The 27434-nt window shown below is 44.8% G+C and overlaps 1 protein-coding gene across 3 annotated transcripts in view; it reads left to right on the top strand.

Moving 5' to 3' along the window:
* Nucleotides 1–26975, top strand: part of LOC146200387 (uncharacterized) — a 69397-nt gene extending 42422 nt beyond the window's left edge. For 2 of the 3 annotated variants that reach the window (XM_084592937.1, XM_084592935.1), the window contains 5 exons: nt 119–207; nt 4829–4894; nt 13867–13977; nt 24145–24221; nt 26207–26975. In XM_084592937.1, the coding sequence (XP_084449063.1) occupies nt 119–207; nt 4829–4894; nt 13867–13977; nt 24145–24221; nt 26207–26324 (461 nt within the window). In that variant the 3' untranslated portion in view covers nt 26325–26975. The remainder of the gene's footprint in view (nt 1–118; nt 208–4828; nt 4895–13866; nt 13978–24144; nt 24222–26206) is intronic. The other variant, XM_084592936.1, reaches the window with a different exon arrangement.
* Nucleotides 26976–27434: the final 459 nt, after the last annotated feature.

The following is a 27434-nucleotide window of genomic DNA, read 5'->3' as shown; positions in this document are numbered from 1 at the left end:
TCGAGTAAAAGTTAGCCTCATAGGCATGTTTATGAACTTCTTAGCATTTCAGTGAATGAAAATAGGCTACTTTGGTAAACTGTATTATTTGTTCTGTGCGTACTACTCATGTGCGCAGGCCAGTGGTGGGCTAACAAAGCTACGACATCAATCCTGCGCTACCGGAAGCTCATGGCATGCGTCGAGGCCCTCGAAAACAATCTCAAGGTGAGATGAACAGTGATGGAGATCTCCACCTAAGTACTGCCTGTACGAAATAGGTTAGCGGTGAAACACGAGACGTTTAGCTTGGTAATCATAAGAACAGGCATTTTGGCAAAACGTGCCATGCTTTTGGAAGGATTACAGGTGAATTTCTGATTGACGTAAAATGTAGTCAACTCTTCCAATACGGTACTCGCTTTACGAAGGTGCACCAAGACAACAGAATTTGACGGTCGCAAGTGACTAAACATTTATTTTCAATCATTGGAGTGGTAAAACAAAACCCATCGCAAATCACGTGTTGACTATGATAGAGGTAATTATGTGATTAGCCTAGTATTTCAAGCATTTTATGCTATGCGTAATTCTGCCTTGTCTTCTTTCATATGCCCTAACCCTGATGAGCTGTCAAGAAACACTGAAATAACTTTTTACTGCATGCATACTTCATCATAATTGTCGCAATGATTGATAAAAAGGTTCGAGGCTCAGATATATTATTAGCCAGCGCCAAACTGTCGCTCTTCAGCTAAGAAACTCCTCCTTATCACGCATTTCATGGAGGATATTCTTTTTACAAGGAATGCAAAGAACCCCGAGCAGGGCTCACTCCTTGCCGGGATAACGTGTGTGCGCAGACTAAATACATTGCAACCTGTAGGTATCTCCGCGAGGTATTGATACTACGGGGAGGCATCTAGAGATCGCGCGCTTACGCGCAAAGTCGTTCGTATACCATGTATGGTAGTGAATACCGCCATCAAATTTTAGAATATGCTTGTTGATGTAATACTGGTATTCGTGAGCATCAGAAAAAGGGGGATAAAGTTAATTAAGAAGAAGGTTAACAAAATTAGAAAACAACTTTTTAGGTATTACAAGGATTTGTGCCGGTAAAAAATAACGGGTATCTCTTAACGAGTTTTCAGAATTTTAAGAACGCAGTTACTCTTCGCGCTGTGGCTCAAACGATGTGGGCTGTTTAGGCGGAGTTCAAATATTCCGCGCCACCACACTGCGATGTTCGAATTTCTCATGATAGCCCATTAAAATGCGTAAGTATATATATGTGACAGATTTATCACATGACCTTCTGTGTCTAGCCCGCGCACCTCTCCTGCAGCGCTCACGGCTATGGGAGCCCCAACAAAGTGGTCGTAGCACCGGAATTCACATGGGACGTGTGCCATAGAGTGATGTGTTTTTAAAGACATAAATGAGTGCGCGAAAGATGCGCCAGAGATTGCTCAAGTTTGTCGAGTCACAGCGCGAAGGCGGACTGCGGTTTAGAAATTCTAATTACTGTTGGTTAGAAGGTTGCTGGTTGGTTCACAGTGTCTAACGTCCCGAAGCGACTCAGGCTATGAGAAAGGTGTAGCGGTGGGCTCCGCAAATTTCGTCCACCTGATTTCTTAACATGCACTGACACACATGAGACACGCAGCACACGCTCGCTTTGCTTTTCGCCTCCAACAAAAAGGGGCCTCCGTAGCCTTTATTCGATCCCGCATTCATGGGTTCATCAATCGTGCACCTTATCCACTGAGCCATCGCGGCCATTTTTGTAGCTGGCTATTATTTTAAGGGGACGCTGGAGCTTCGTTTCAAGACTACACGCGATTGCAACTGTAAGGCCGCCTTTTTATACAGCAATTTTTTTATATATTACACGATGGCCTAAAGCACCCGTGTGACAAATACCGGCGTCGCATTTTCGTAGTGGTTGTAAGGCGAAAACCAGCAGGAAGTAAAGTTTCTCACAGACCTGTAGAATCACACTCGGTCGTGCCTGTGATTTCGTATCGAAATTTATTATCGTATGGCTTGGTATTGAAATTCGAGATTCTTTCCGCCATTGGACAACCATAAGTACTCCTCGTGCGGCAGAAGCCCATATTTGGCCCTTGAGTTTTCGAATGTGGAGTCATTGCATGGTTGCCCACAAGTGGTGGGACATTCAGGCACAGGCTTTCCTTTCCCAACTGGTGCAGCCTAAAAAGGCGAGTGCTTGACCGGGGGTGCGCTTATTTCCATTGAATTGATCAGCTGGGTAGACCGGCAGCAGCAGGAATCGAGCCCGGAAATAGTGACGAAGTCGTTCTTTATGCAGCATTCGGGGTGATGTCATGTGATTTCGCATCCCATTCATTATCCTGCTCGTTGTTAGGTTGGAAGATAATATGCGATATAAATATGACGCGGCTACGCATGTACAGCCGATTTCATGCTGTTGTTGGTAAGCGTAAGCGTTGTCAAAGGAGAAGCGAGACAGGAATACTGTGCCTCTCTTTCCTTGTAAAACAACAAACAAAAATATAAAAACTTCGCAGGACAAAAAGTTGTGTTAAAGGCACCGACGAGTGTACTCTTATAAGCGAAGCTTGAGTGCGCACCAATTTTCAAGGTTGCTTTTTGGAAAAAAAAAAGCGCAGTATCTGAGTTCAAGGTGGCACCTAAGTTTACAATTAATGGCCTATCATGGGAGGCATACATGGCGTCGGCTTAAAAACCTGTCTGAGAGTAACCTCCAACTTGACTCTAGCAGATACAGTATTCTGCAACTTTATCGTACCTGATTTGAAAAATTCTCTCGCCTCAACCGGATACTGATTTGCGCTGCAATTTCACAGAAAGCTTGCGCCTTGTTGTTCCCTTCTTTACGAGGTAAGGTTGACTATGGTGCTTACTTCATTTGGGCACGCATGCGGAGAAACCAGAACCGTCAGCGACGAGACTGAGGAGCAAAAGACGCAAACGCCAATTATCCGCCAAAGGGCAGCGGTGGCGCTATGTAGCATTATTAGAGAAGCGTGCCATTATTGCCTCGGCGCTTTTGAACCGTGGCGCTTTCTTCCAGCGACGCTAGATGACACCACAGCTGCCTTTTGCTGGACATTCAGTGCTGGAATTTTTAGCTCCTTAGTGTCGTCGTAGACGGTCCTGGCTTCTCATCATGCGCGGCCAAACCCAGTAAGCACAATGATCAAACTTACCTTCTAAAGAAGGGAACGACTACGCGCAAGCTATGCGCGCGGTTTCAAAGCAAATGAGGCACCGGTTGAGAAGGGAGAAGTTTTGAAAACGGGTAGGATAAAGTTACTAAGCAGTGCAGATGCTAAACGAGTAGAGAAGTGGTATAACATCGCCCTGAACGCTGCGGAAAGAGCGGCTGCCTCACAATTTTGATGCCGAATCATGTGTACGTGTTTTTTCCCGATACGTATTTTAAAGACGGCACAGTTCTTGGTTACGGCGGCGGCTTTTCGTGCGAACGAGCCCAATACGCTATCACCTAACTGCACTATATAGGCGCGTATTTTGGGTGATGAAGATTTATATATTGAAATGCAGGTATCTATTCGACTAGACAAGGTAACTCTCTGGCTAGACAACGCGGTTCACCTGCTTGTTTTATTCCCCAGCACTAGAATCCGTCTGGCGCGAACGATGTACCGCGCCCAACTGCAGCTATTTACAAGAAAATACTACTAAGTATTTAACAATGAATTCGCTAGAGAAAAATACCTTGCCGCCTCCGCACGTAAACATTTCGCAAAATAGCTTTGGCTCTACGGCAAGATTAGAAAACAACGTCTTAACACTCATTTCTAGGCGGTGGTTGGAAAATTGGTACATTTAGAATAAAATCCGAATTGAAAACGGCTTGATCGTATTATTCACTACCACTGTTGCGCTCTCATAATGTCCAGCTGGCATCGGATGGAGTTATTCAACTTGAATTTCATATAACGGGGATAATTTTTATTGTTTACAGACTTGTATTTTAAAGCAACTTGGATGTACTATTTCTGTGCGGTATCTCTGCAGGGTAGCATGTTCGGAGACTCACACTGAAAAACTTAAAACATGTTTATTTCGACGTTTCGACGCAGTATAGCGAGTGACGTTACAGGGCGAAATGAAAGCTCTTCAAAATCTATTGTTTCAATTTCCTGTAAAATTTGCGGCGTGTTTTTTGATGTGAGATGCCAAAAGTATTGTTTTGAAAGCTTGTTAAGATTACGCTTCTGCATAGTATGTGAATCAAATCCCATCGGCCGCGTTTTCAACGCACCAAGTACAAAGAAGCGCTTGTGTATTTGACAGTATAGAAGCAACTGTTGTGGTCATATTACGTGCAGCGGCACCTGTCTGCAAATATGCAATGTCAGGAAGCCAACTAAACACTTTGAAATTCTAATTTAAGGAATGGGTACTTTAAATTTCATTATGATTGGGAAAATTGGCAAACTGCCTTGAACTTCTATGTTGCCGACCTATATTTAAGGAGTCTATTCGGAGCGCTGCAATGGTGTTAAAATGGGTTTTAACTGAAGACGAAGGAACCTATTGAAACCATGTCCCTCGTTAAGACTGAATGATTTACTGGGTTTCCGGATGCTGCATCCGTGTCTGCCTTGACTACTGGGATAAAACAAAGTGTTTTGAAATACAAACGATATGAGATAGGGCGGCTTCGTGTTTGCTCTTAGTGTCTGTTTTGCACTCGGCGGTTAAAACGCTCATTTCGCTGTGATCCCCGTTTCATGTAGGGACTAATCGTTCGGAGTTGTTATGTCTCCCTCAAGGGTGTCAAATTCAATATTTATTATTTATGTCGCAGATCACAGACTCTGTGGAGGCATACGAAACCATCGCCGAGATCGCTGCGGCCAACCTACTGCTTGATGTAAGTGGGAATCTCCAATCTATCGTCTTGAAATCAGGACTCTGGTGAAAGCAGGAGCAGAGGGGGAGCGCGCAAGTTGTTGCGAATAGAGCTTCTGAAATATGGGGGATGAGCATACACACACTGAAACACCAACCCCAGGACAAAATGAGGACTATGAACAAAATTTGTTCGTGAACACGCATTGCTTTCATAATTGACAGACATACCACAGCTGAAGAAAAAGTGCGGTGCATTTGTCTTCGGCTGTTTCATACGAACCTGACCTCTATCGACGAGCCACTGACGCATCTGCGCAGGCGACGATTTCAAATAACTCGTTTCAGCACACCGCTTGCTACACGCGTTCAGATTCGTGAGAACGCTGGTCTAGCGCACATTGTCACAATGTCCTCGTAGTTCTAGAGCGAGTGCTCTCTAGGTCAATTTTTTAGTTCCTGCGGTGCCGTCAGTGTAGCATCGCAGCTTAGCCTGCCAATGTGTTAGATGACAACTTATTTTTGTCGCGATGTATTTAATGACAATAAAGCAGGCTGATTTGTACTGACACAGTGGCTTTACTTAAGACGTCTCAGGTTATCAATACGCGTTCGGCATTTGCCCAATAAGCCGACAATAGCGCTTCAGTTTGTGTGCGTTACGAATAACCGCAGCCTGTATGGATATGGTCTCTATCAAAAAATGTATTCGCGTCTAGCACTCGGGTTAACTGAAAATACTGTCGTTAATGGAGAGCCGTAGAATAAGTGCTTGGCTGGAAAAAACACTCCTTCGGCAATTTGGTAAAACATTAGGCGCAGTTCAGTTCAGTTCAGTCGTTCAGTCGTGTCCGACCCTTCGTGACCCTATGGACCATGTCACGCCACGCTTTCCGGTCTCTCACTATCTTCCTAACATCACATAACTTCATCTGAGTGCCTCGAGGATGCCATCTAACCATCGCGTTCGCTGCCTACTCCTTCTCCAGCGACCCCTCAACCTTTCTAAGCATCAAATCTTTCTCCAGCGACCCCTCTCTTCTCATCAGATGACCAAAGTAGCTGAGCTTTAACTTTAGAATTTGACCCTCCAATGAGGAGTCAGGGTTTATGGTCGACAATATCGACTGATTTGATCTTCTGGCAGTCCAAGGAACTCTCAACAGTCTTCTCCAGCACCACAATTCAAACGCGTCAATTCTTCGGCGGTCAGCCTTTTTCACAGTCCAACTCTCGCATCCATACATCACAACTGGAAAGACCATAGCACGAGTTATACGGATCTTGGTTGGCAGAGCAATGTTTCTGCTCTTTACTAGGCGGTCAAGACTAACCAGTGCTCTCTTTCCCAGAAGCAGGCGTCTCCTAATTTCATGGCTGCAGTCTCCTTCCAAGGTAATCTTGGAGCCCAAGAAGAGAAAATCTGTCACAGCTTCCACTTCTTGTCCCTTGATGCTCTAGGACTTGATAGGGCAAGACGCCATGACCTTTGTCTTTTTAATGTTCAGTTTAAGCCCAAACATCTCACTCTCTTTTTGTACGCGCATCAGAAGTCTCTTGAGTTCCACTTCACTTTCTGCCATTAATGTGGTATCATCCGCATATCTAAGGTTGTTGATACGTTTTCCAGCAATCTTCACTCCAGCTGAATACTCGTCCAGACCGGCCTTCCTCATGATGCACTCTGCATATAGGTGAAATAAGCAGGCCGACAGTATGCAGCCTTGCCTCACTGCTTTCTCAATCGGAAACCAATCAGTAAGACCATGCCCAGCTCTGACTGTGGCCTCTTGCCCTTCATACAAGTTCCTGAGGAGACAGATGAGGTGAATTGGAACTCCCATCTCTTGGAGAGCTTGCCACAATCTGCTGTGATCTACGCAGTCAAACGCTTTCGCATAATCAATAAAGCAGGAGTAGATGGGTTTCTGGAACTCTCTTGCATTTCCCATGATCCAGCGAAGGTTGGCAATTTGGTCTCTAGTTCCTCTGCCCTTGCGAAACCCAGTTTGCACGTCCGGAAGCTCCCGATCCACATACTGCTGCAGCCTACCTTGGAGGATTTTCAACATCACCTTGCTAGCATGCGAAATAAGCGCGATCGTGCTGTAGTTGGAACAATCTTTGGCACTGCCTTTCTTTGGAATGGGGATGTAAACTGACCTCCTCCAATCCTGTGGCTACTGCAGGGTTGTCCAAATCTTCTGACATAATATATGCAGAATGTTAACAGCGTCATGGTTGAGGTTTTGAAGCAACTCAGCTGGAATGCCATCAATTCCGTTAGCTTTGTTCTTAGCAAGGCTGGCTAAGGCCCATTCAACTTCACTTTTCAGGATGCCCGGCTCGAGATCAGTAATCACAACCGTCTTATGTTGGGTTTGCACATTCGGGTCCTTCTTGTACAGTTCTGTGTATTCCTGCCACCTCGTCTTTATCTCTGAGGTTTCAGTGAGGTCCTCGCCTCGTTTGTCCTTTATCCCGCCCAGCTTAGCACTGAAGCCTCCTTTGATATCTTTGATTGTCTTATACAGAGCTCTTGTGTTCCCTAATTGGCTGTTGTCCTCAACTGCTTGACAGTGTATGTTAAGGAAGGCATTCCTATCTCTCCTTGCTATTTTCTGAAAATCCTCATTGAGAACCTTGTATCTTTCTCTTTCCCCCATAACTTTTGCCATCCTCCTTTCCTCAGCTATTTGTAAAGCCTCTTCAGATAACCAGTTTGCTTTCTTGCATTTCTTTTGCTTTGGAACTACCTTATTAGCAATTTCTTGTATTATACCACGAACATTAGTCCACATCTCTTCGGGCTCTCTGTCTTCTAGATCTAATTCTTGAAATCGATTCCTAACTTCCACAGCATATTCTAACGGAATTAGATCCAGATCATACCTGAAAGGCCTTGTAGTTTTCTGCGTTTTCCTGAATCGAAGCTTAATTTTGGCAACAAGAAGCTGATGATCGGTGCCACAATCGGCCCCAGGCCTTGTTTTTAGTGCTTGTATAGCGCTTCTCCATCTCTGCTGGCAAAGAATATAATCGATCTGATTTCTGTACAGACCGTCCGGTGAAGTCCATGTGTACAGGCGCCTCTTGTGCTGTTGAAAATGAGTATTCGCTGTGGTATTCGCTTTGGCACAGTTATATCACCATTAACACTAGCTGGATTATGCTGGCTTTCATGGCCGGGAAGGCGGGAGCTTCATAATCATCATCACTATCAGCCTGACTATACCCACTGCAGGCCGAAGGCCTCTCCCATATTTCTCCAATTAACCCGGTTCTGTGCTAGCTGCATCCACTTGACCCCAGCGAACTTCTTAACCTCATCGGCCCACCTAACGTTCGGCCGCCTCCTGCTACGCTTTCCTTCCCTTGGAATCCAGTTTGTTACCCTAAGCGACCATCGGTTGCCCTCTCTTCGCACTACATATGCCCCGCCCATGCCCATTTCTTCTTCTTAATTTCCACTAGAATATCGGTAACATGAGTTTTCTTTGACCCACTCTGCACGCTTTCTGTCTCTTAATGTTACCCCTACCATTTCTCGTTCCATAGCCCTCTGGGTTGTCCTGAACTTAAGTAGAACTCTCTTGGTTAGCCTCCACGTTTCAGCCCCATAGGTGAGTACAGGCAAGATGCAACTGTTGTATACTTTCCTTTTGAGCGATACCGGTAAGCTGCTAGTCATAATCTGCGAGTGCTTGCCAAATGCGCTCCATCCCAATCGTATTCTTCTTGTTATTTCCTTTTCGTGGTCCGGATCTGCGGTTACTACATGTCCTAAGTAGACATATTCGCCTACTACTTCCAGTATTTCGCTACCTAATGTAAATTGATGTTCCTTCCCGAGGCTGTTGAACATTACCTTAGTCTTCTGCATATTGATTTTTAAGTCTACCTTTCTATTTTTCCTGTCTAGGTCATCAATCATAATTTGCAGTTCATCCCCCGAGTTACTTAGCAAGGCAATGTCATCAGCAAATCGCAAAATACTGAGGTGTTCTCCATCTACCCTTATTCCTAACTGCTCCCATTCAAAGTCTCAGAATACATCCTCTAAGCAAGCTGTGAATAGTACTTGGAAGATCGTGTTTCCTTGCCTAACACCTTTCTTTATGGGAATTTTGTTACTTTCTTTATGCAGAACTATGGTTGCTGTGCAGCCACTATATATATCTTCCAGCACTTTCACGTACAGCTCGTCTACCCCCTGATTTCGCAATGCCTGCATCACCGCCGAGGTTTCAACTGAGTCAAATTCTTTTTCGTAAACAATGAATGCTATTTATAAGGGCTGGTTAAATTCCGAGCATTTGTCTATCACCTGGTTGATAGTATGGATATGATCGATAGAGTACCGTTTCCGAAAACCTGCTTTATCCTTTGCTTGATTGCAGTCTAAAGTTGTCCTAATTCTACTAGCAATTACCTTAGTAAATTCCCTATGCGTCCAGCCCACATATATAAAGCACCACTTCCACCAAGCCGTGTAAATGTGTCGGCGTGGCCTAGGTGTGACGTGAATGAAATAGCCCTGGCAGGCTGGTTCTGATATCCTCCCATATGAAAGAGGCCTCCATGAGTGCTTTTGAATTACACCGTATGGTTCGTGATGCTTTCCCACAAGGCTTCAAATGTTCCAAAGGTGAGATTTTTCGCCGTCCAAGGAGAAGGGCTTCCATGAATGCAGAAGTACTGTGCTCAGAAGCAGGCCCCCATGGGCTCAAAGTACTGACAGACTGTACACCTGCTTTCGTCGAAAGCAAATCAATCCTATGTCCACTCGCTAGCTGCCAGGCTAATTGTGTTGCCGAGTCTAAAACCGGTTACTAGGATTGTATACGTAACAAACAGTAAGCTGATTGGTCTGTAATTTTTAAGGTCCTTAGAGTCCCTTTTCTTATGAATGAGGATAATGTTTGCATTCTTACATGGTTCGGGTACCGTCGATGACACCATGGCACTGCGTATACAGGGAGGCCAGTATTTCTAGCACGATATCCCCCCCGTCCTTTAACAAATCGGTAGTTATCTGATCCTCTCCAGCTGATTTCCCCATTTTCATAGTTTCTAATGCTTTCTTGACCTCGTCCTTCGTCACTGGTGGAATGTCTGACTGTTTGTCCCTACCCCTTATATCATGACGGTCCTGACTAGTTTGGCTACTCTAGAGATCTGTATAATACTCCTCGGCTACTTTGACTATCTTGTCCATATTCGTGATGACGTTGCCCGCCTTGTCCCTTATCGCATACATCTGGCTTTTGCCTATGCCCAATTTCCTTTTTACCGCTTTAAGGCTTCCCCCGTTCTTTACAGCATGCTCAATTTTCTCCATGTTATACTTCCTTATATCGGCCACCTTGAGCTTATTGATCTGCTTTGATATCTCTGCCAATTTTATGTGGTCTGTTGGATTGGAAGCTTTCATACTCTGGCGTTTCTTAAGAAAATCTTTCGTCTCCTTAGACAACTTACCGGTATCCTCTCTAACTATGCTACCGCCTACTTCCACAGCGCTTTCAGTAATGATATCTCTGAAATTATTGTTCCTTGCCTCTAGGGTAATGTCGCCATCCTCGGTTAGAGCTGAATATCTATTCTGTAGCGAGAGCCTGAACTCTTCTGCCCTTCTCCTCACCGCTAATTCGTTGATGAGTTTCTTTCTTACTAATCTGTTGCGTTCCTTCTTCAGAATTAGGCTAATTCGGGACCTCACCCCCCCGAGGTCACTGCATCGCAATTTCCCGATTACCTCTACATCTTCAATAATGGCCGGGATTGAACGCAGTATGAAGTCAGTTTTATTGTTAGTCTCCCAGTTAGGACTTTTCCATGTCAATTTCCGGTTTTTCCGTTTGCTGAAGAAGGTATTCATGATTCTTAAGTTATTGCGCTCTGTAAACTCAACTAGCAATTCCCCCCTGCTATTCCTAGAGCCAATGCCATAGTCACCTACTGCTTTGTCTCCTGCCTGCTTTTTCAATACCTTGGCATTGAAGTCGCCCATTAGTACACTATACTGCGTCTTTACTTTTCGCATTGCAGATTCTACATCCTCATAGAAGCTTTCAACTGCCTGGTCATCATAACTACATGTGGGTGCATAGGCCTGTACAACCTTCAGTTTATACCGCTTATTAAGCCTAATTACGATGCCTGCCACTCTCTCAGTAATACTTCAATTCATCTATGTTACCTGCTATGTACTTATTGACAAGGAAACCTACTCCTTGTTCTCGCCTCTCCGGTAAACCTCGATAACACAGTACATGCCCACCCTTCAGTACAGTATATACCTCATTCGGCGTCCTAACCTCACTAAGCCCTATGACATCCCATTTCATACCCTGTAGTTCCTCTAACAGTACTGCTAAACTAGATTCACTAGCTAGGGTTCTAACGTTAAACGATGCCAGGGGTCAGTTTCCAATGGCCGCCTGTCCAGCGGAGCCAGAAATTCTTAGCACCCCGGCTGCGTCACAGGTCTGACCGCCGCCGTGGTCAGTTGTTCCGCAGCCGCTGGTGACTGAGGGAGGAAGTTTTAAAATATATTGCCTGTGCGATAGAAGCATTGAATCAGCCCTGAAATAGCTCTCAGCCTGCTTCAAAGTGGGGGAAATTACTTTTAATATACGTCTGAGCGCCAACAGATTGACACTGATCACTACGACGAGTGGAGGGAGGTCGAAGGCACTAAATGTTCAGCAGTTTCCTCTGTATACCTATGCTTGGCCTCCCTCCCCTCCAAAAATACCATACCCCGTCATCGCTCTGACCACAGCGCTCTGACACTGAAGCTATTTCACGGTCACCGGTGTCCTCCCCAGCACCGCCGTTCTCAAGGCTCAAGGCTGTGTTCCCAGCCCTCCCTTTCAAGTAAATGCCTTAGGAGCGATGACCTGTTCCTTGGAGTTTTGTCTGTACACGATATCCTCAACGCCTATTCGCGACTGAACATCTTCGGCCACTCTGCCGACAATATTTCCGTTTCTCCATCCATGAGGCACGGCATTATTGACAGGACTACAACTTCGATGGCACAAAATGGCCCCTTCACCTCGCACTTCGCCTTTTTACCGATATTTGTGCCGGTAAGCATGCTAACCTGCAAAGCGCTCAAGCATGCGTCCTGAAGACATACGGTCACCTTCATCAGAGATACTACTGGTGGGACATATACGATTTTCTACGCGTCAAACTTTTCTTTTGCCCTGCGTGTCATCGGCCCTGCGTGTCATCGGCCATCTTACTGCCCTGCTAGGCCGCTGCAGCCTTTTTCATGCTACATTCGTCCTTTTGATCATCTTGACGCTAGCATTTCCGATCCACTGTTATGCAATTCCGTTGGTATTCTATAGGCCATTGTGGCCTTTAGTAACCTTATCCGTTACGCGGAGACCGCCGCACTTCCTGCGGTGAGTGCCTTAGACAGGGTGCCACCCCGAACGGCTTCACAGACCGGTTCAACCGTGCCCTTGGGACATGCTCGCTAAGTATGTTACATCTGATTCTTCCAACTAGGACTGGCAGCTGCCATATGTAATTTTCGCGTGCGATACTGCAAATCAAGCAGCAACCGCTTTTTTCCTCTCCCATGTATACGGCTGGGCACTATGCCTGCCACAATTTTGGCATACGGTACAGATTGCTCTGGGCGTACTGCTCTATTGAGAATCGCCAAGACGGCTCAGGTATAGCACCATGTGGCTGGTACGGTAACTTCAGAGATGCAAGGCTATCGCAAAGATCAGCAAGTCAGGGACAAGCCTCTATGTTACCTTGTGGCTGCTTAGTTTCGGTGGGGGTTCCTGCCAGCAGAAAATTTCCTACCAAGTACAATGGTCATTACCGCGTCGTCATTACCGGTCATTACCGCCACCATGGTGGCGAGTTATAGTGTTAGCCGCCTGAAGCCTTACTGCAATCCTCATATCGTGCCTTCACCGTTAGTCGCTAGGACGGCGGCTCTTTCACGCTGAGGTCATCCCAAGGAAAACGCTCAGCGTTGTGGCATTTCGCCATCGTTGGCTTCCTGGGTACAAGTCTCGCGCTGAAGCTGTTTCATCCGGCTGGCTGTTCTGTTCTGGTATGCTCGAACAGCTGCCTGTATTGGCTGTGGCAGCCAGTTAATAAATCCCCTCTCAAGATGCGATTCAACAAATCTTGTATCTTGGTTAGATGGTAGATAGCTTTGAAAAGAAAAAACAAGCACACTAAAACACAGAAGAAGGAAACGACGGTAGAAAGCACTAACTTTAAAATATTTTATTTGCGACCACGCCAGCAAATATATAGGGACTCAAACCCATCGGCTTTTCAGAAAATTTAAGATAGTCGATTTCTGCCTTCAAATGATTTATTTATGTTTCGCTGACACACAGTTCCCCCCTCTTCCTAATGTGGAATGCTTCTAGAAGTTCTCGTGCCGTCTTGTCGCGACTCCTGTCCGGTATGTTATCAGCTCATGGGTCGTATGCTCAATTATTCACATGTGAAGCTGGTTCAACTTTGCGCTTGCGATATTCTTTGTCGACACTGGCTGACTATTTTTTCAACAGCCTATTCTACTGAACTTTCGATGTGAAAAAACAAGAGAACAAATATGCATTACCCAAATGTGTATTAACAGAGCCGCGAAATGTTGCACTTTATGGTGGCCTCTCGTTATTACTTTGCGTCCTTCAGATTACAGCCGTTTCATGTATCGAATCACCGGCGCCGACATTCATCATGTTAGGGCCAGTAATCATAACCTATACGTTAGCAGCGTGCTGTGCGATATGTACCGGTGCGATTGAATTGAATGTTCTTGAGTACATGCTATCCTTATTATCCTAACATACAGAGGCTTAATTTGAAAATTACCCAAATTATTCTAGATTGTTTTCCCACAATTTTTTTAGAGTGAATGAAGCTTGAACTGGCTAAAGAATGATGTACACCTTTGTCTCTTCTTAAATACAGACCAACTTTCATTCTATTCCCCAGGTCTATGTGCAGCAGGTAAATAGGAACAAAGGAAAACTACACAAGGATATCCGACTACCGTTTCTCAGAATGGAGCACTCCACGACTCAGTTTTTTGTGGCTCTGGCATCGGTAAGTGTAAGTTATTTGCGCGTAATCTTCATTGTGCCAATATACTGCCGACCCCACCGAGCGAGTCAGCGAAACACAGGATTGAAAGGCAGGCACCATATAATACAGTCTCAACAAATCGTATATATTCTGTAACTATGCAAGTGCATTCATTGCTGGTCAAAACCTGGTGTGCACTGGCTTACATGTAGCTGTATTCCTGGTAATGTCTTCCACAGGAAGGCGGATGGCCTGCGAAGTCAGACTAGTTCGGTGGTCTAGTTAAAGCTTATGTCCGTAGGCTGACGACGTTGTAGAACCGGCTGGCCAGCAGTGCCGTCTCAGCCCTAGGATTTGCCGCCAGTGACCCGTTTTCCAGGTTCCGCTGTTTTTTGGGGAGACTCGTTTTCCTAGCCTTGAGCGTCTCCATCGAACTCTTCTCAGTGCCTGCTCTTGTGACACTTTGGCTCTCCCAGACCTGTCGCTGTTCGGGCCTCTTTTCCTTTATGTCGGCGCCTTTATCCCCTTTTGGGGTGCGCAGTTCCCGTTGCACCACGGAATACTAACTGGACTAGGTATTCCTGTATGACGGAGGTGCTCGGGTCCATAGCGTAGTAGGAAAGGAGAAAACGGAAGGGGGTAAAAGCTTCTAATATTGCCCGGCTGGCTTCAAAGACTGTTGCCAGCTGCCCCAACCTATTGAAAGCATGTCGACTTGTGAATTAAAAAAAAGCCAGCTGTTCGGCATATCTGTTCCTTATTGAGCATGATACTGAATATGGTTTTCTCACCCTCTTGCGGGATGCCACACAATGTATAATGCCATCGAAAGTCGTGGGCCTCCTCAGACGCACGCCTTAGTTGCTTACCATGCAGAATAATGTTCTCTTAACGTTACAGTTAAATTTTGCAGCCATTTTATGTATTTATTAGGTACTGCAGACATTCCTAAGATAAAAGCAGGGTGATAAAGTTCAATAATATGAATAAACAATCCATCAATCAGTGGAATCAGGCAATAACGATTCATTTCAATCTGTTGGGGTGCGGGAAACTTGAATACATTCTTCCGTGCATAATAAGGCGTTATTGAATTCGAATGATGATGTCGAGTAAGCCTGGACGTTGAACGAGACAGATAGGATGAAGGGTTAATTACTAAATCTAAATCAATAAGTATGAAAAGAAACTGCATTCGCAAGTTTTCCCTTCGGTGCTCAAACCTTTCAATGCCATTGCCTTGAATTATTTGTGAAGGAGAGTCGTAGGAGGAGAATTTCGAATAGATAGTTCATGCAGCTTTCCTCTGCATTGCACTCTTTTAAGTCATTTATATTTTGTTTAGTGAAAGGTTCCTAAACAACTCAGGCATATTCGATTTTGGGCCTAATTATTGAGTAATAATCAAGCAGTTTTACATTAGGCGGAGAAGTGTATGTTCCAAAATATAATTTATGCAAGGACAAACAGAGATAATATCAATTTGTAAATTCCATGATAAATTGTTAGCGATTGCGACTCCCAAATAATTTTATTTGGTATCTTCTTGCAAAGGCGACGAGCCTAACGTATAACTAAAGGGAAGTGAAGCTTTCTGACGAGAGAAGCCAAGAAAGATCATCATTTCGGTATTGAGCCGCATTCCTCACAGAAGCATTTAAATCGATTTGATCAATTGCTGAAGTGATTTCGCGAAAAAGCACAAAATCGTCCGCAAAGAACTTATTTTGCACAGTGGAGGTATTTGGAGTAGTAATATCCTTTATGTAAATTAAAAGCATCAATGGTCCTAGGACACTACCTTAAGGAACTCCTAAGTCGACCGGTTGAAAACCAGATTGTTGCTCATTAATTGTTGCGAACTGGCGGCGATTTGTTAGAGGGTTTGTAATTCATGCGATCAAAATTTCGGGAAGCTCAAGATGTCAAAGTTGCAGTATTAGGTTGTCATGCGGAACGGTACCAAAAGCTTTGCTAAAATCGAGAAATATAGCATAAATTTCCCTCTCGAACTGGTGCAGTCTCAGTCTTTCTGCTGTCGCAGTCTCTCGAACACGTGCAAAGGAATTCGGCTTCATTCATCTGCAACTCTCATCGTACATCAAGTGTAACAAGCATGAAGTCCAGTATTTCATTTTAGTGCCCGTCTCTGCGTAGAATGTTTTTTTTTTATTTGACTACTTTCAAATTTACCGTCGTACGTCTTTAGGAACGCAGCTCATTTCAGAGCCCTGTTATCGCTCATCACGGGTAGACTACAGACACAAAGTAGTGTATACATTCGTTGTAATTCGTACAGATTCTCTTACTCATTTTTACCATATACATGCTACGACTGGAACCACCTCCCGGCTGATATCGCATACATCTGTGATTACATCCTTTACAGGAAGGCTTTATCAGCTCTTATGTTTATCGATGTCGCAGAATAATCGGTGAAGTGCGTTGTTCTGTGTGTGTACACTTATGGATCGAAGTTATGTTTAGGTGTCGCCAACCAGTTCTGCTATGCCATTAAACGATCTTCATATGTAGTTGGCTTTCTATTTTACAATTTTTTCATTGGCTATGTACCATTTTCTATTTTGTGCGTGTTAAATAGCCTGTTAGAGCTGTGGTTATTTAGTTATTTGTTTCTCATACTCAAATGTTTTTGCTATAATTACGTTTTCTTCAATGGCTTATTATTTTTGATTACAGTGTTGTAATTTCGTCAGTGATACTCATTTATCTAATGTGCTCTTTATCAAGTGTTCAATGCTCTAGCAGATGTCAGCGCGTGTTCATTTTGCTTTTATCATCACCGTATTCCACTCCCCTCTTCAATGCTTCGGTGATTGAGGGTATGTAAAATATATAAATGAATAAATTTTACCATTTTTATCAAGGCTTAAGGCTAATGAGTGTATTACCATGACTAGTTGTGTAACTGTTGAATAGCCTTCGCGTTGAAAATTAGTCAGTATTGAGCGTTTATGCAAAAAATCATTATTCTGATTGGCAACAATGCGTTCAATTAGCTAACATGATGAGGTAATGATATTGGACGGTCGCCGTTCTTGAATACTGGCACAACTCTAGCAATCTTTCAATCATCCGGTAATTTTCCAGGAAGTAATGAGGCACAAAATACAATAACAAGGAGTTTTGCATTCCATTCAGCGCATCATTAAAAAAAAAAAAGGTTCTCAGGAAGACACAGAGGTTTAGTTTTTAAGTTTAAGAGCCTCGGAACTATGCCAGGATATGAAATAAACTTCACTTCAGATGGGTGAAACATTTTGTGATCGGATGAACAAATGCTAGAAATAAAAAACAAACAAACTATGAAAATAACAACAAAAATGACTCGCATTATTTCGGCGATTAGTAATCATTGATCGATCAATGTAAATTTGTAATATTGGTTTCATTTTTCGCTCAAACCATTCCACGACTTTTCGGCTGTTCAATAAAAAGTATGGTAATATCATATTGAAGTAGCGTTCCTTCGATATATGTATTACACGCGCAAGGTTTTTCTTTCAGTTGTTTACCTTGGCCGATTTATAAGCGTTTTATCTTTAATCTTATCTTGTTGGTCATGTGGATAATTTCATGTGTCATACACGCATTTTGTTTGCGTTTATCTTTGAATTTATCAGGTACAATGTTATCAATACAGAAATGACACATGTCTTTAAAGCGACGTCAAAGCCTTATTACGCCATTTTCGTTAAAATCTATTAGGCATATTTCCATATGTTCTATAATGGCTGCATCATTTGCACGTGAGTAGTCATTGAAGGAACGATTGGCAAGTTTCTCAGATGGGGGGAATTGCCTATATGAACCCTGGCACTGGCAAGCTAGTAATCAGATATACCTTCGACAACTGCAACAGTATATTCAGTTAACAACTTTGGGCCAGAATACTAGATCAAGCACAGATTCGCGAGGTCCTTGCGCACAGTGTTAGCTCCTGAACTATTTGGATTCAGTCATGCGTTAGCATTATGTCAGCCACGCCGTTTAAATGTTTACTATTCCGTGAAAGTGCTTGAGAATGCTCCCAGTTTATGTCAGTTAAGTTCAGGTCGCCTAATAGTAACAATTTATTTCACTGGAATTGAACCATGTTTTCTTGTAGCTGGACTAACTACCGAGGAGGTGCTTCGGGATGTCCGTATATGACGTAAAACATAAATATGTAGCCCCAACGTTTGCTTTTATGAATAAGCATTCGAAGCTTGGATCGTCTTCGGAGAGAACAGCTTCTATATTAATAAGGGTTGCAACGCTGCCTCCCTTAGAATTCCGATCTTTGCGAAAAACTTGCCAGCACGATGGAAACTCGTCCTCGTCACATATTTCAGACCGCATCCACGTCTCTGTTATCACTGTGATGTGTGGGCTATGTTCCAAGAAACTAATTTAAATATATTCTCTTTTGTTTAACACGGTGCGAGCGTTTAGATCAATAATACGCAAGTGCTTGTCGCATTTCCGGGAAAAGCGTCACGTTAGCCGCTGCGGGGAGGTTGTACTCATTATCTTTGAGCGCGCACCCCAGAAAAAAAGTTATTTATCAATGTTCAGTTTGCCATGAACCTCGTATATCCTTTTGTTTCTCGGTTTTTGTTCTGTCCCACAGAAGCTTCCTTTTTTTTTTTCAGACTATATTTCGCGAATACTTATACTTATACTCGAACCTTTAAGCTTTCTGCAGTTATCAGATATCAGTTTTGTTTCAATGCAATCCAGTTATAGCTAGATCATGAAAGTACGGTCAGCGCCTCCTCGGCCGAGCCTGTGAACTCTCCCGATCGAATTGCACTCCACATTCAGCTCATCTTTCATTACCTCGGTGATTACCTTTTCTTTGGGCAGCTCTTCGGTTTCATCAGGAATATCAGCTATACCATAAATAACATCTTCGATTGCCTGTTTCGGTCCTCTGTAACTGTTCGCGTTTTTGTCCGGAAGCCAATGACAGGCTTCAGTCATTTAAGGGTAGTTTAACTTGATCATTACGAGCAGGGGAAGCTTCTAAATGTTTTTCTTCAATTGTAGTGAACATCTGTGGGAGACTTCTGATCGGTTTTTCAGCATTAGTTAGCTGAGCTTTCATTTCAGAAATTTCATTACAAAAAGCAGTTTGACCTTCAAGCAACTGTTCAAACAACTCTTTCTGCGTGGAACCTGGATTGACCTCAATGTCTCCACAAAAAAACAACTTGCAAACATGAACACATTGATATGCTAAGTCGAGACACTTCTGTGGGCACGTTAAGACAATAATGCTGCGACATACGCTTCGCAGTTAACTGGCGTGAGAACTGGCCTGCAGAATTCAGAGCAGAAATCTGGTTACCTACATGGCCAAACTGCGCCCGCCGTGGCCGCAAGAGGCGAACACATGAGGTGCTTCCTTTATAGCAGTGCGGCCAGGTGACGTCAGACCACGACTGCCATGCGGTGTCGCTAGCAGATCATGTTATCAGGAAATGCCCGGACTGAATTCTGGTCGGTGGAGTAATCACCACTAAGGCGGCAGATGTCGGTCATGCCATCAGCTTGCGGACACGTGTAGGCGCTTGTAGCTTTAGGACGCAGAGCACAGTTCTGGCTAGCGACATAGGCTGCGTCCGCCGTGCACACCTTAGTAGCTTCGGATCATATACGGTATAGACAAAAGTTGTTTTCAATCCACGTATCATTTCTACACCGCATCACGTGCTGGGATCATAAATGTGTGTCCGAGGTCGCCAGTAAACTTCTTGCGCAGATAAATGCATGAAACTCAATACCTACGCGTATCCTTTCAGTGTGAAGCGAACGACTAAATATTTACCATATTTAAAAAGAAGCTCACAATATAAACGCTATTATGGTGAAAAAAAAAAAGAGCGAAAGAAAGCAGAGTATGATATAAAAATGCACGTTCTCTCCCGAATGGCTGTATTTCATGAAATCAAGCTGTGGAAAATGGTAACTTCCGCATCTTAGCACCCTCGTTGTTGTGGACAGAAGGTTATCAGCAGAGGTGTCACGCTTTCGAGAGCGAGAGTTAAAAATAAATTAATAAACCTTGTTACCACCGCTAATCGAATCTCCATCCTTTGGATCCCCAGCCGAGTGCTTTACCACTGCGCCAGGTCCCGTTTTTTTTTTCTTTATTTCGGGTCAACAGCGTATATACAGGCATAAAAATCACTAGCCTACCTTTGGCTTAAGCGATATGGCTCATGTTTTTATAGATTGCTGGGATCCCGTTTTTCACTGGGATATATTACAAAGAACTTTAAAAATTAAAAACGAATTACGCATTAAACCTTACGGCATCGGGTTTCTACCCGTACAAAGTGACGAAGTCCCGTACGACATGAAGATGGGGCTGGGCCTCCAGAGCATTTGGAAAAGGCGGATGGCTATTAGGCACGCCGAAGAAACTGTACGATCGGTCAGGGACAACTTCATTGAAAGTGCCACATTTCTCAGAGATGTTCTTCGCAGTCAGCCTGAGCAGCCTCAGTGAATGGATGTGATTGACGGATTGATCAAACTGTGCCAGGCCCCGGACCGTGAAACGCTCTTCATAATCCCCTTTGTCTACCGTAAGGATAATAGCGGGATTCCGCGAGTGACAGATACTGCGTATTTCCTTTCATGTAAACGAATTATAAAACGTCCGTGAACTTTGATGCGTTCACTGAAATGCTGGTTGCGTTCGGCATGGGGCACGCGGTGTACCGTCACGACAGGCCAAGGTGTCACCAGGCGATTCATGCATACGAAGCTGACCCCACCGGACGTCCGATCCAGGCGTTCGTGCGGTGCCTTTCATTTGCCCCTTCCTCGTACGCCGCACCACACAGCAAACAGAAGGAGACCCAGATGTCCAGGTGGCGTTAGTGCAGCAGGCACCAGCGGTGTTAGAAACTGCTTTACAGGGTAGAAAAAGCGCAATATCTGTCGCAATTCTCCGGGGACACATGTACCACGCCATAAAGCATCTTCTCATCGCACTTTAGCTGCCCAAACTGACTTCTAGAATTTTTCGTTAGGTATATTTCTCAAAAGGCATCGGCCCGAATGTCATACTTTATTTCTGTGAGCCTTTATTTGCTTTAGGACGCACCGGTACTCATGAGAAAAGCTTGTCTGTGCCGTCCGTGACCTAATTGCCTTTGGTTCAATTGCGTAAATGCATGGAGTACATCCTGTCACACTCCATGCCGCAGATTCTAGAGCTTGAAAAAACAATGCTATAAATAAATTTTTCTCAAAATAGGCGCCAATTACAGTTTAGTTATAACGATATCCAAATCCGCGGTTTCATATGTCACATCTGGCGAATACTTAACTGCTGCCTGCTGAGAGTGATTTGAATCTACCGTGATCAAACGTCGGCTCACTGTGACCAAGCTGCAGTGATGAAGTTCACTGCAGGATCTTTCTGACAACTGCGAATGGTCCTCTCCTATTGCTAACCACATCAGTCATCATCAGTTTTAGATCTATTCGCATATTCCTCTGCTTAAAGCGGTGCGTCTCTTGCACCTTCATTATACGTCTCTTTCCTTCCCTATCACATCTTTAGCGTGCCGTGTACAGTGTTGAGGTTACCATTACCGCAGCGTCGGCAGCCTGCCCACCGACAGTAGCGCACTGGTTCTTTCCGAGTCCCGATAGGGCACGCGGCTTGGGGGCACGTCACCTTCAAGAGAAGTTGCCTGCTCACGGGGCGAATCAATCAGTGTTCAGTGGCTGCGTGAAGGCTCACGGTACTATGGTAATGGTAAAGCTAGCTCGATATTCGGTATTAAAAATGCATCTATAGCTTCAGTTGCATTGTCGTTTCTTCTGCAATTCCAGCACCTATTTGTAGCCATCCAGTTAGGTGTAGGAGATGTATGGGGACTCTCCATAATTGCACTGTGCTGCTCTTGTTATTGGCCGTATAGGAAGACGAAAGGCGTGTAGCGGATGCTTTAGCGTGCTGTGGTTTGTAAGTAAGCACTGCACAATAGAATCCGAAATCCAGTCACGTTTGTAGCGGGAAACAAAATGGGACAGAAACCCGGGCATGATCTAATTAGTCACCGCATTTCTCTGTTGCATGCATGAGGTGTTCTCTTCTTACTCAAATTAAGTAGTCACCTTCACATCTCATTAGCCATAAAGCGAAGTTGGCCCCCGGTCTGTTATGAATTGCCTCGGAAGTCCACACAAGACTATCAGCTCAAAATCGCTTGCGAAACCGTATCTGCCTGATGATCAACATGTCCTGGATGATGTGCCGCTCATAGGGCACCTCGAACGCGCGAAGGATGCGAACCCAGTTCATTAGAGATATCGTATATGTTTGATTGTAGCCTTGGCAGCCTTCTTTTCGAGAGTCTAAGTATAACGTGATTAAAGTCCAGCGTCGTGCAGCGTGGGATTTTTGTACTCGCACTCGTGCAATATGAAGCGTCCGCAGTCTGCGATTCTGAAAAGCTTTCGAAGATGCTGCGGCGAAGCTAATGCAGCGCACGGGGGCGCTGAACATGCCCAATTGACGTTGAGCGCAGTAAATGAGCGGAGTAGCAGCGAAGAAGGGGGACAATCGATTAGGAGCGCACTCATACAACACAATGGCAGGCCAGAAAGGAGACAAGGCAAGCAGCTTACATCCACCCAGCTCAGGACATAGTCATTTTATCTCTGACCGTGTGCAGCAGCTTCGCTTTTTCGCTGTCCTGGTGTTATAAAAAGCTACTGTTCTTTTTTCTATCACTTTGGGCGCATTTCTCGCCCGCCATGCACACACGCGGGGGTTTATTTTACAGCTTGTGGAGGTGCGCAAAGTAAGCGTTTGCCTAAATACTCAAGGCACCTATTGGATTGAGAGGCTTGGTGCAATGGTGTCACCAAACGCGGGCCAAACGCTCTGGTTTCTGCGTGCTAGCGGAATGTTCAAATTGTCTATACCTAAAGGGTACTTAGCGCTGCTTTTACGTTCGTTGTGACCCACTGTTGCAGCGACAGGTCGTCTTGTCTGTGAAGCAGGGCTATTTAATTTATATATAATCAGACACATATGAGGGAATGGGAGACCTGGCACCGAATTGCTAGCTGAAAGTGCACCAGACAACGGTCAAGCATCGAACCAGCAAGCTCAAGACAAGGCAGTTTCATTACAATGCATGGTATTTCGTTGTGCATAGGGGCACACAACGACCATACTGTTCTCATAAATGATGAGCAGTTAAATGCCAGCGAAATGTTCTCGCCCGATATGCAGAAAACGAAAGCTTGAAAGCTTTTTCTTTCGTCTCAGGGGACTCAGAGAGCTCGTGGGCGGGCGTGGTGTTCGTAACATCACACCTATAAATTGCCCGACGATATAGCGATTGCGGTGAAAGATAAGAAAGCAAGCATTGCTGTGAGTTTTAACAAAGACTATCAGAATACCCTGAAAATGCCTAAACACAAGGTGAAAGTTTTAGTAAAATACGGAGAGGTCAAACTCCGGTGCTGCCTGTTTAGCCAAGGATGAATTCCGTTCTAATGAATACAATCGGGAGAACAGACAAATAACATTTTCGCGCTTTCTCGGCTCTGTTGTGTGGGGGCCCACGCCACATATCTCTAGCGCCCGTGGCGCGCCGCGCTTTCAACGGCCGCGCCACCTTCCCAAGGCTCCTTGCGCGCTGCCGGTTTCCCTCTCCCCGCTCGTTCGGGGATAACCGGTCCCGCGCGAGGGGTCTATAAAGGAAGGCTCGTGCCGCCGTCTGGCCTTCTTGGTTCCTGGCTCGTCACTCCCGCTTCTCCCCTGGCTCTCTCCACGAGAACGACCCGCAGCCACCCGGACGACGACCCCGGACGGCCTCGACGACCCCCGCGCGTAACGTGAGATAAAGAATGTTTGTTACACGGCCCACTGTGTGTTTTGTCGTGCGCATGCCTCGGGCAGAGGAATCGCCCACAGTTGATACCGCGATCTACACAGAGCAATTATTGTCAAGCTAACAGTGCGAAGCGTGACAGGGTTTTCAGCGAGGCACCAAATATAATACGTCTGCGAGGGCGAAGGATTTTCAGATTCAGCTAGAGTTAGCCGTCAGGTGGCAAGGCCGTGTTCTAAGGCATGCGTTTGCTCATGTTTCGTGCGGCCTGTTTTTAAGCTTATAAAATCTAAATTTTATTTATTTACTGTTTCAGGAGCTCTGCGCCCGTACCAACGCAACGATTGCAACGCTGCTTAATACAGATTACGGTGTGAAGACGCCAGAACAAAGGTTAGGCGATAAATGTTTCACCTTTCCAGGGGGCCTGAATATCGCGCCTGAATATTATACGGAGTACGAACTGGGGGATCAATCTGCTGCAAGTACTCACTCAGGACTTCCGCCACCGGCCTTGACAAGCGTCAGAGCAAATATACCTATTGTGTGCATTTTCGGCATTCCCAGTGAAGCTAGCAGACGCGGAACTCCAAAGTATTATCTTTGCCAAGGCGCGGAGGTCTTCGTCCACCAAGTGATAGCACGCTGGCAAGGCAGGAGGAGAAAACATTTATCTACGATGATATGATTTGGGATGGGAGGTGCGCTTGGTCCCGTGGCCCGTGCATTTGCTTTTCCTTCTTCCTATAGCCACACCAACTGCAGAACATTTGTTTCTGAGCTTGCGTCTAAGCCAAGCGTCAAAGACGGCTTCGACGAGAGGTTCGCGAAGACCACGAGCTGCAATGGGCTGCTCGTGTAAACATGCAGGGATTAAAGCTTAGCAAGGCGCGTGTGGGAACAACCCAGAAGGCTTAGCCACGAAACTAAAAAGGATAGACTTTGTCTCCCACGTGATCTTTGTCTCCCACGTGAGAGCCTGCAGCAATGTCTTCCATCCCTGCGAGGCCGCAGACCGCCGTGTGGCGCGCAGGCGCGCGTATTAATACATATCCACTCCAATGCAATATACACTGACGTGGAAAGCGAAAAAAGAACGGGGGAGGTTCTGACTTCAAGAAAAACTGATTACGAGACGTCGCACTTTTGTTTATTTATCCTTGTAAACAAATGAATGTTGCCAGACCAACTAGGTGTTCCATTTAAGGTTTGTCAAGTATTGAAACAATACGCGGGAAACGGGAATCTTACGCACGTAGGCGAGAACCTCGAACCAAATATGCAGCTATAGATGCTTATGTTTGTTCTGTACTTATAAAATTTTTCGTTAATTAGACATAGGTCATTCACACTAGGCACGTATAAGTAGCTCCTCGTCGTTCTAAGTGCTTTCTTACTCAAAGAACGGCTAATGTGCTTAAATATTTAGATGGCGTCCTTAGACACTTCCTTTAGGTGAGGGAGCCAGGAGTTAAACAGCGGAGTAAAGAAAACCGCACAAGATAAGGAGCTCTCTGAAAATTTTACCCAGTGCCTTTAGGGTGTTCTCTAGGTGCAGTTTTGGGCGTGAGTAAATCGGTGCATTTATGATGTTGCCGCCATTTGTAACAGATAAGAGGTTACCACGACTGCGGAAAAGGTGGGCTGATGGCAGGACTGCGGCGCTGCTGTAGCCAGCTGTCTTTAGCTGCGAGGATGCACTGCGTAATATTAATATGCGGCATAGATATCTTTCTGAAGGTTTGTGAGAGCACGACGAGTAATATGTGCAGCCTTGATTAGGTTTGATGAATATAGTATCTGTACCCTGTTACATGAGCTGTTTGCAGCACTAGGAGAGATAATGAAGATCTAAGCCAATTATGATTACGTACATTACGTTACCTCGGGGTTCTTCTACTGTGCAGTAATCGGCTAGAAGAGTTATTTGAACAACTCTCTAATGCCTGTCATTCCGAATGTACTAAACCTACATTATCGTTTATAGCTCTGGATGAACCCTGTGAAGTTGAGTACATGTGTATAGGAAGCTTAGATTGAAGTCAGGTTTTCTGCCAGATTGTGAAATATGTAGTGCTACGAAAGGTACGAAAGGTGGTAATCCGAATGTGTATTCGGATTACCACGAAGAGCTTCTGCCATCTAGAACTTATTTATCATTAAGCGCCACAGTTATCAGTATAGGGGCAGTACGCCACAAAGATGTCCAGAAGGTTCTACTCCGCATGACGTGCTTGCTAACATCTGTTTTGTCATTAATCACGGCTTGAATGGAAAGCCAAGTAGGTACTCTAACTACTGATATACGATTTTATGCGAAGGTGAAATCAACACCGGTGATAGATAAACGCACGCTTTGCTTCTTTGCTGATGCGCAGGCTCAACATCCTCGCCAGTCACATGGAAAAGTTCACAGGACACTTCGGCTGCGGGTCGAAGAAGAGAATGAGTGTGAAGCCGGGCTACCGCGAGTGCCTCTTCTGGAGGCCACGGTAACACTCTCGTGAGGCCACCTGACTTGGACTGGACGCACCCAACACCAAGTCTCGCTCTTTTTTTTTTTTTCTCGGACTCTACGAAGGTTATCGGGTTTCTTGCTAGAAGCAAATGTGGATGCTATGTGAGGCGTTTTGCTGAAGATTTCCGGAATTTAAATCACTGCCTAGAAGCTCATTTCGGCATACTTTGCAGCTTTAAAGGAAACAAACAATTTTATTAACAATAAGATATAGATTTCCCCAGGACAATTCGTCTTATGATTTGTTGATATGTACAGCGACATTCGTTTACATCCTGAATATACACTGTTTTATTTCTGACTCGAAAGATACCCGGATATGCGTATTGTAGTTGTATATTTATTAATTGCGCCTCTTGCCGCTCAGGGGTACTGAGTCTCAGCTCTGAAGTTTTTTGGTGAGTTTATAGACTTGATTCCGTTCTCTCAACAGTAGGCTATCCTGGCGACAAATAGCGATAACATTGTCAAAACGAATACGAGCACATTTAAAGCATGCAAATCCTGCCGCCTCTGTGGCGCAATAAATTAACACTACTTAGTATTGAACCATATGTTTGAATCCACGGCGTTTACCGTTTTTTTCTGAAATCTTGTTTTTTTACTATTTACAACATTCAAATAAACTACTAACAAATTTCTTTGTGTGTGTTCCCGTAAGTTTGCATTATGTGTTAATTTTTCTATTCTCCATAGCCGCATACCCAGCCGTGAACAGAGCCAGGACGTTACGGTATGACAACGCTTTGACATGCAATTACGTTCACCGTAATCATTTCATGCGTTCAGTGAGTGTGTGTTACCTTAAGGTTGCGTTCAGACACACCTCTCAGCAGCAGTCGCTTTTTAACTAGCTGAAAGACTGCCAGCGAGGATAAAAGATCAAGTTACGAGTCCTACCGTTGAGAGATTGGAAGTACGCAGTCTTCAGTCATGCCCGGGTTCGTTCGGTAATTATGGGACGTTCGTCTTTGGTGTTCCCCGTTTTGTCCGGAAACGATTGTTCCGTTACTCTTCTGTTTTTAAAGCCAGGCCGTGAGCATGAGCACGCTTGTGCTCTAGCTTGCAGTGTCACGTTTCACACGTCT

This window comes from Amblyomma maculatum, chromosome 2 (assembly GCF_055883805.1).
Source record: "Amblyomma maculatum isolate TAMU_Amacu chromosome 2, ASM5588380v1, whole genome shotgun sequence".
NCBI classification, from domain to species: domain Eukaryota; kingdom Metazoa; phylum Arthropoda; class Arachnida; order Ixodida; family Ixodidae; genus Amblyomma; species Amblyomma maculatum.
Note: the sequence above shows the minus strand (reverse complement) of the source record. Positions and strands in the feature narration are given on the sequence as shown.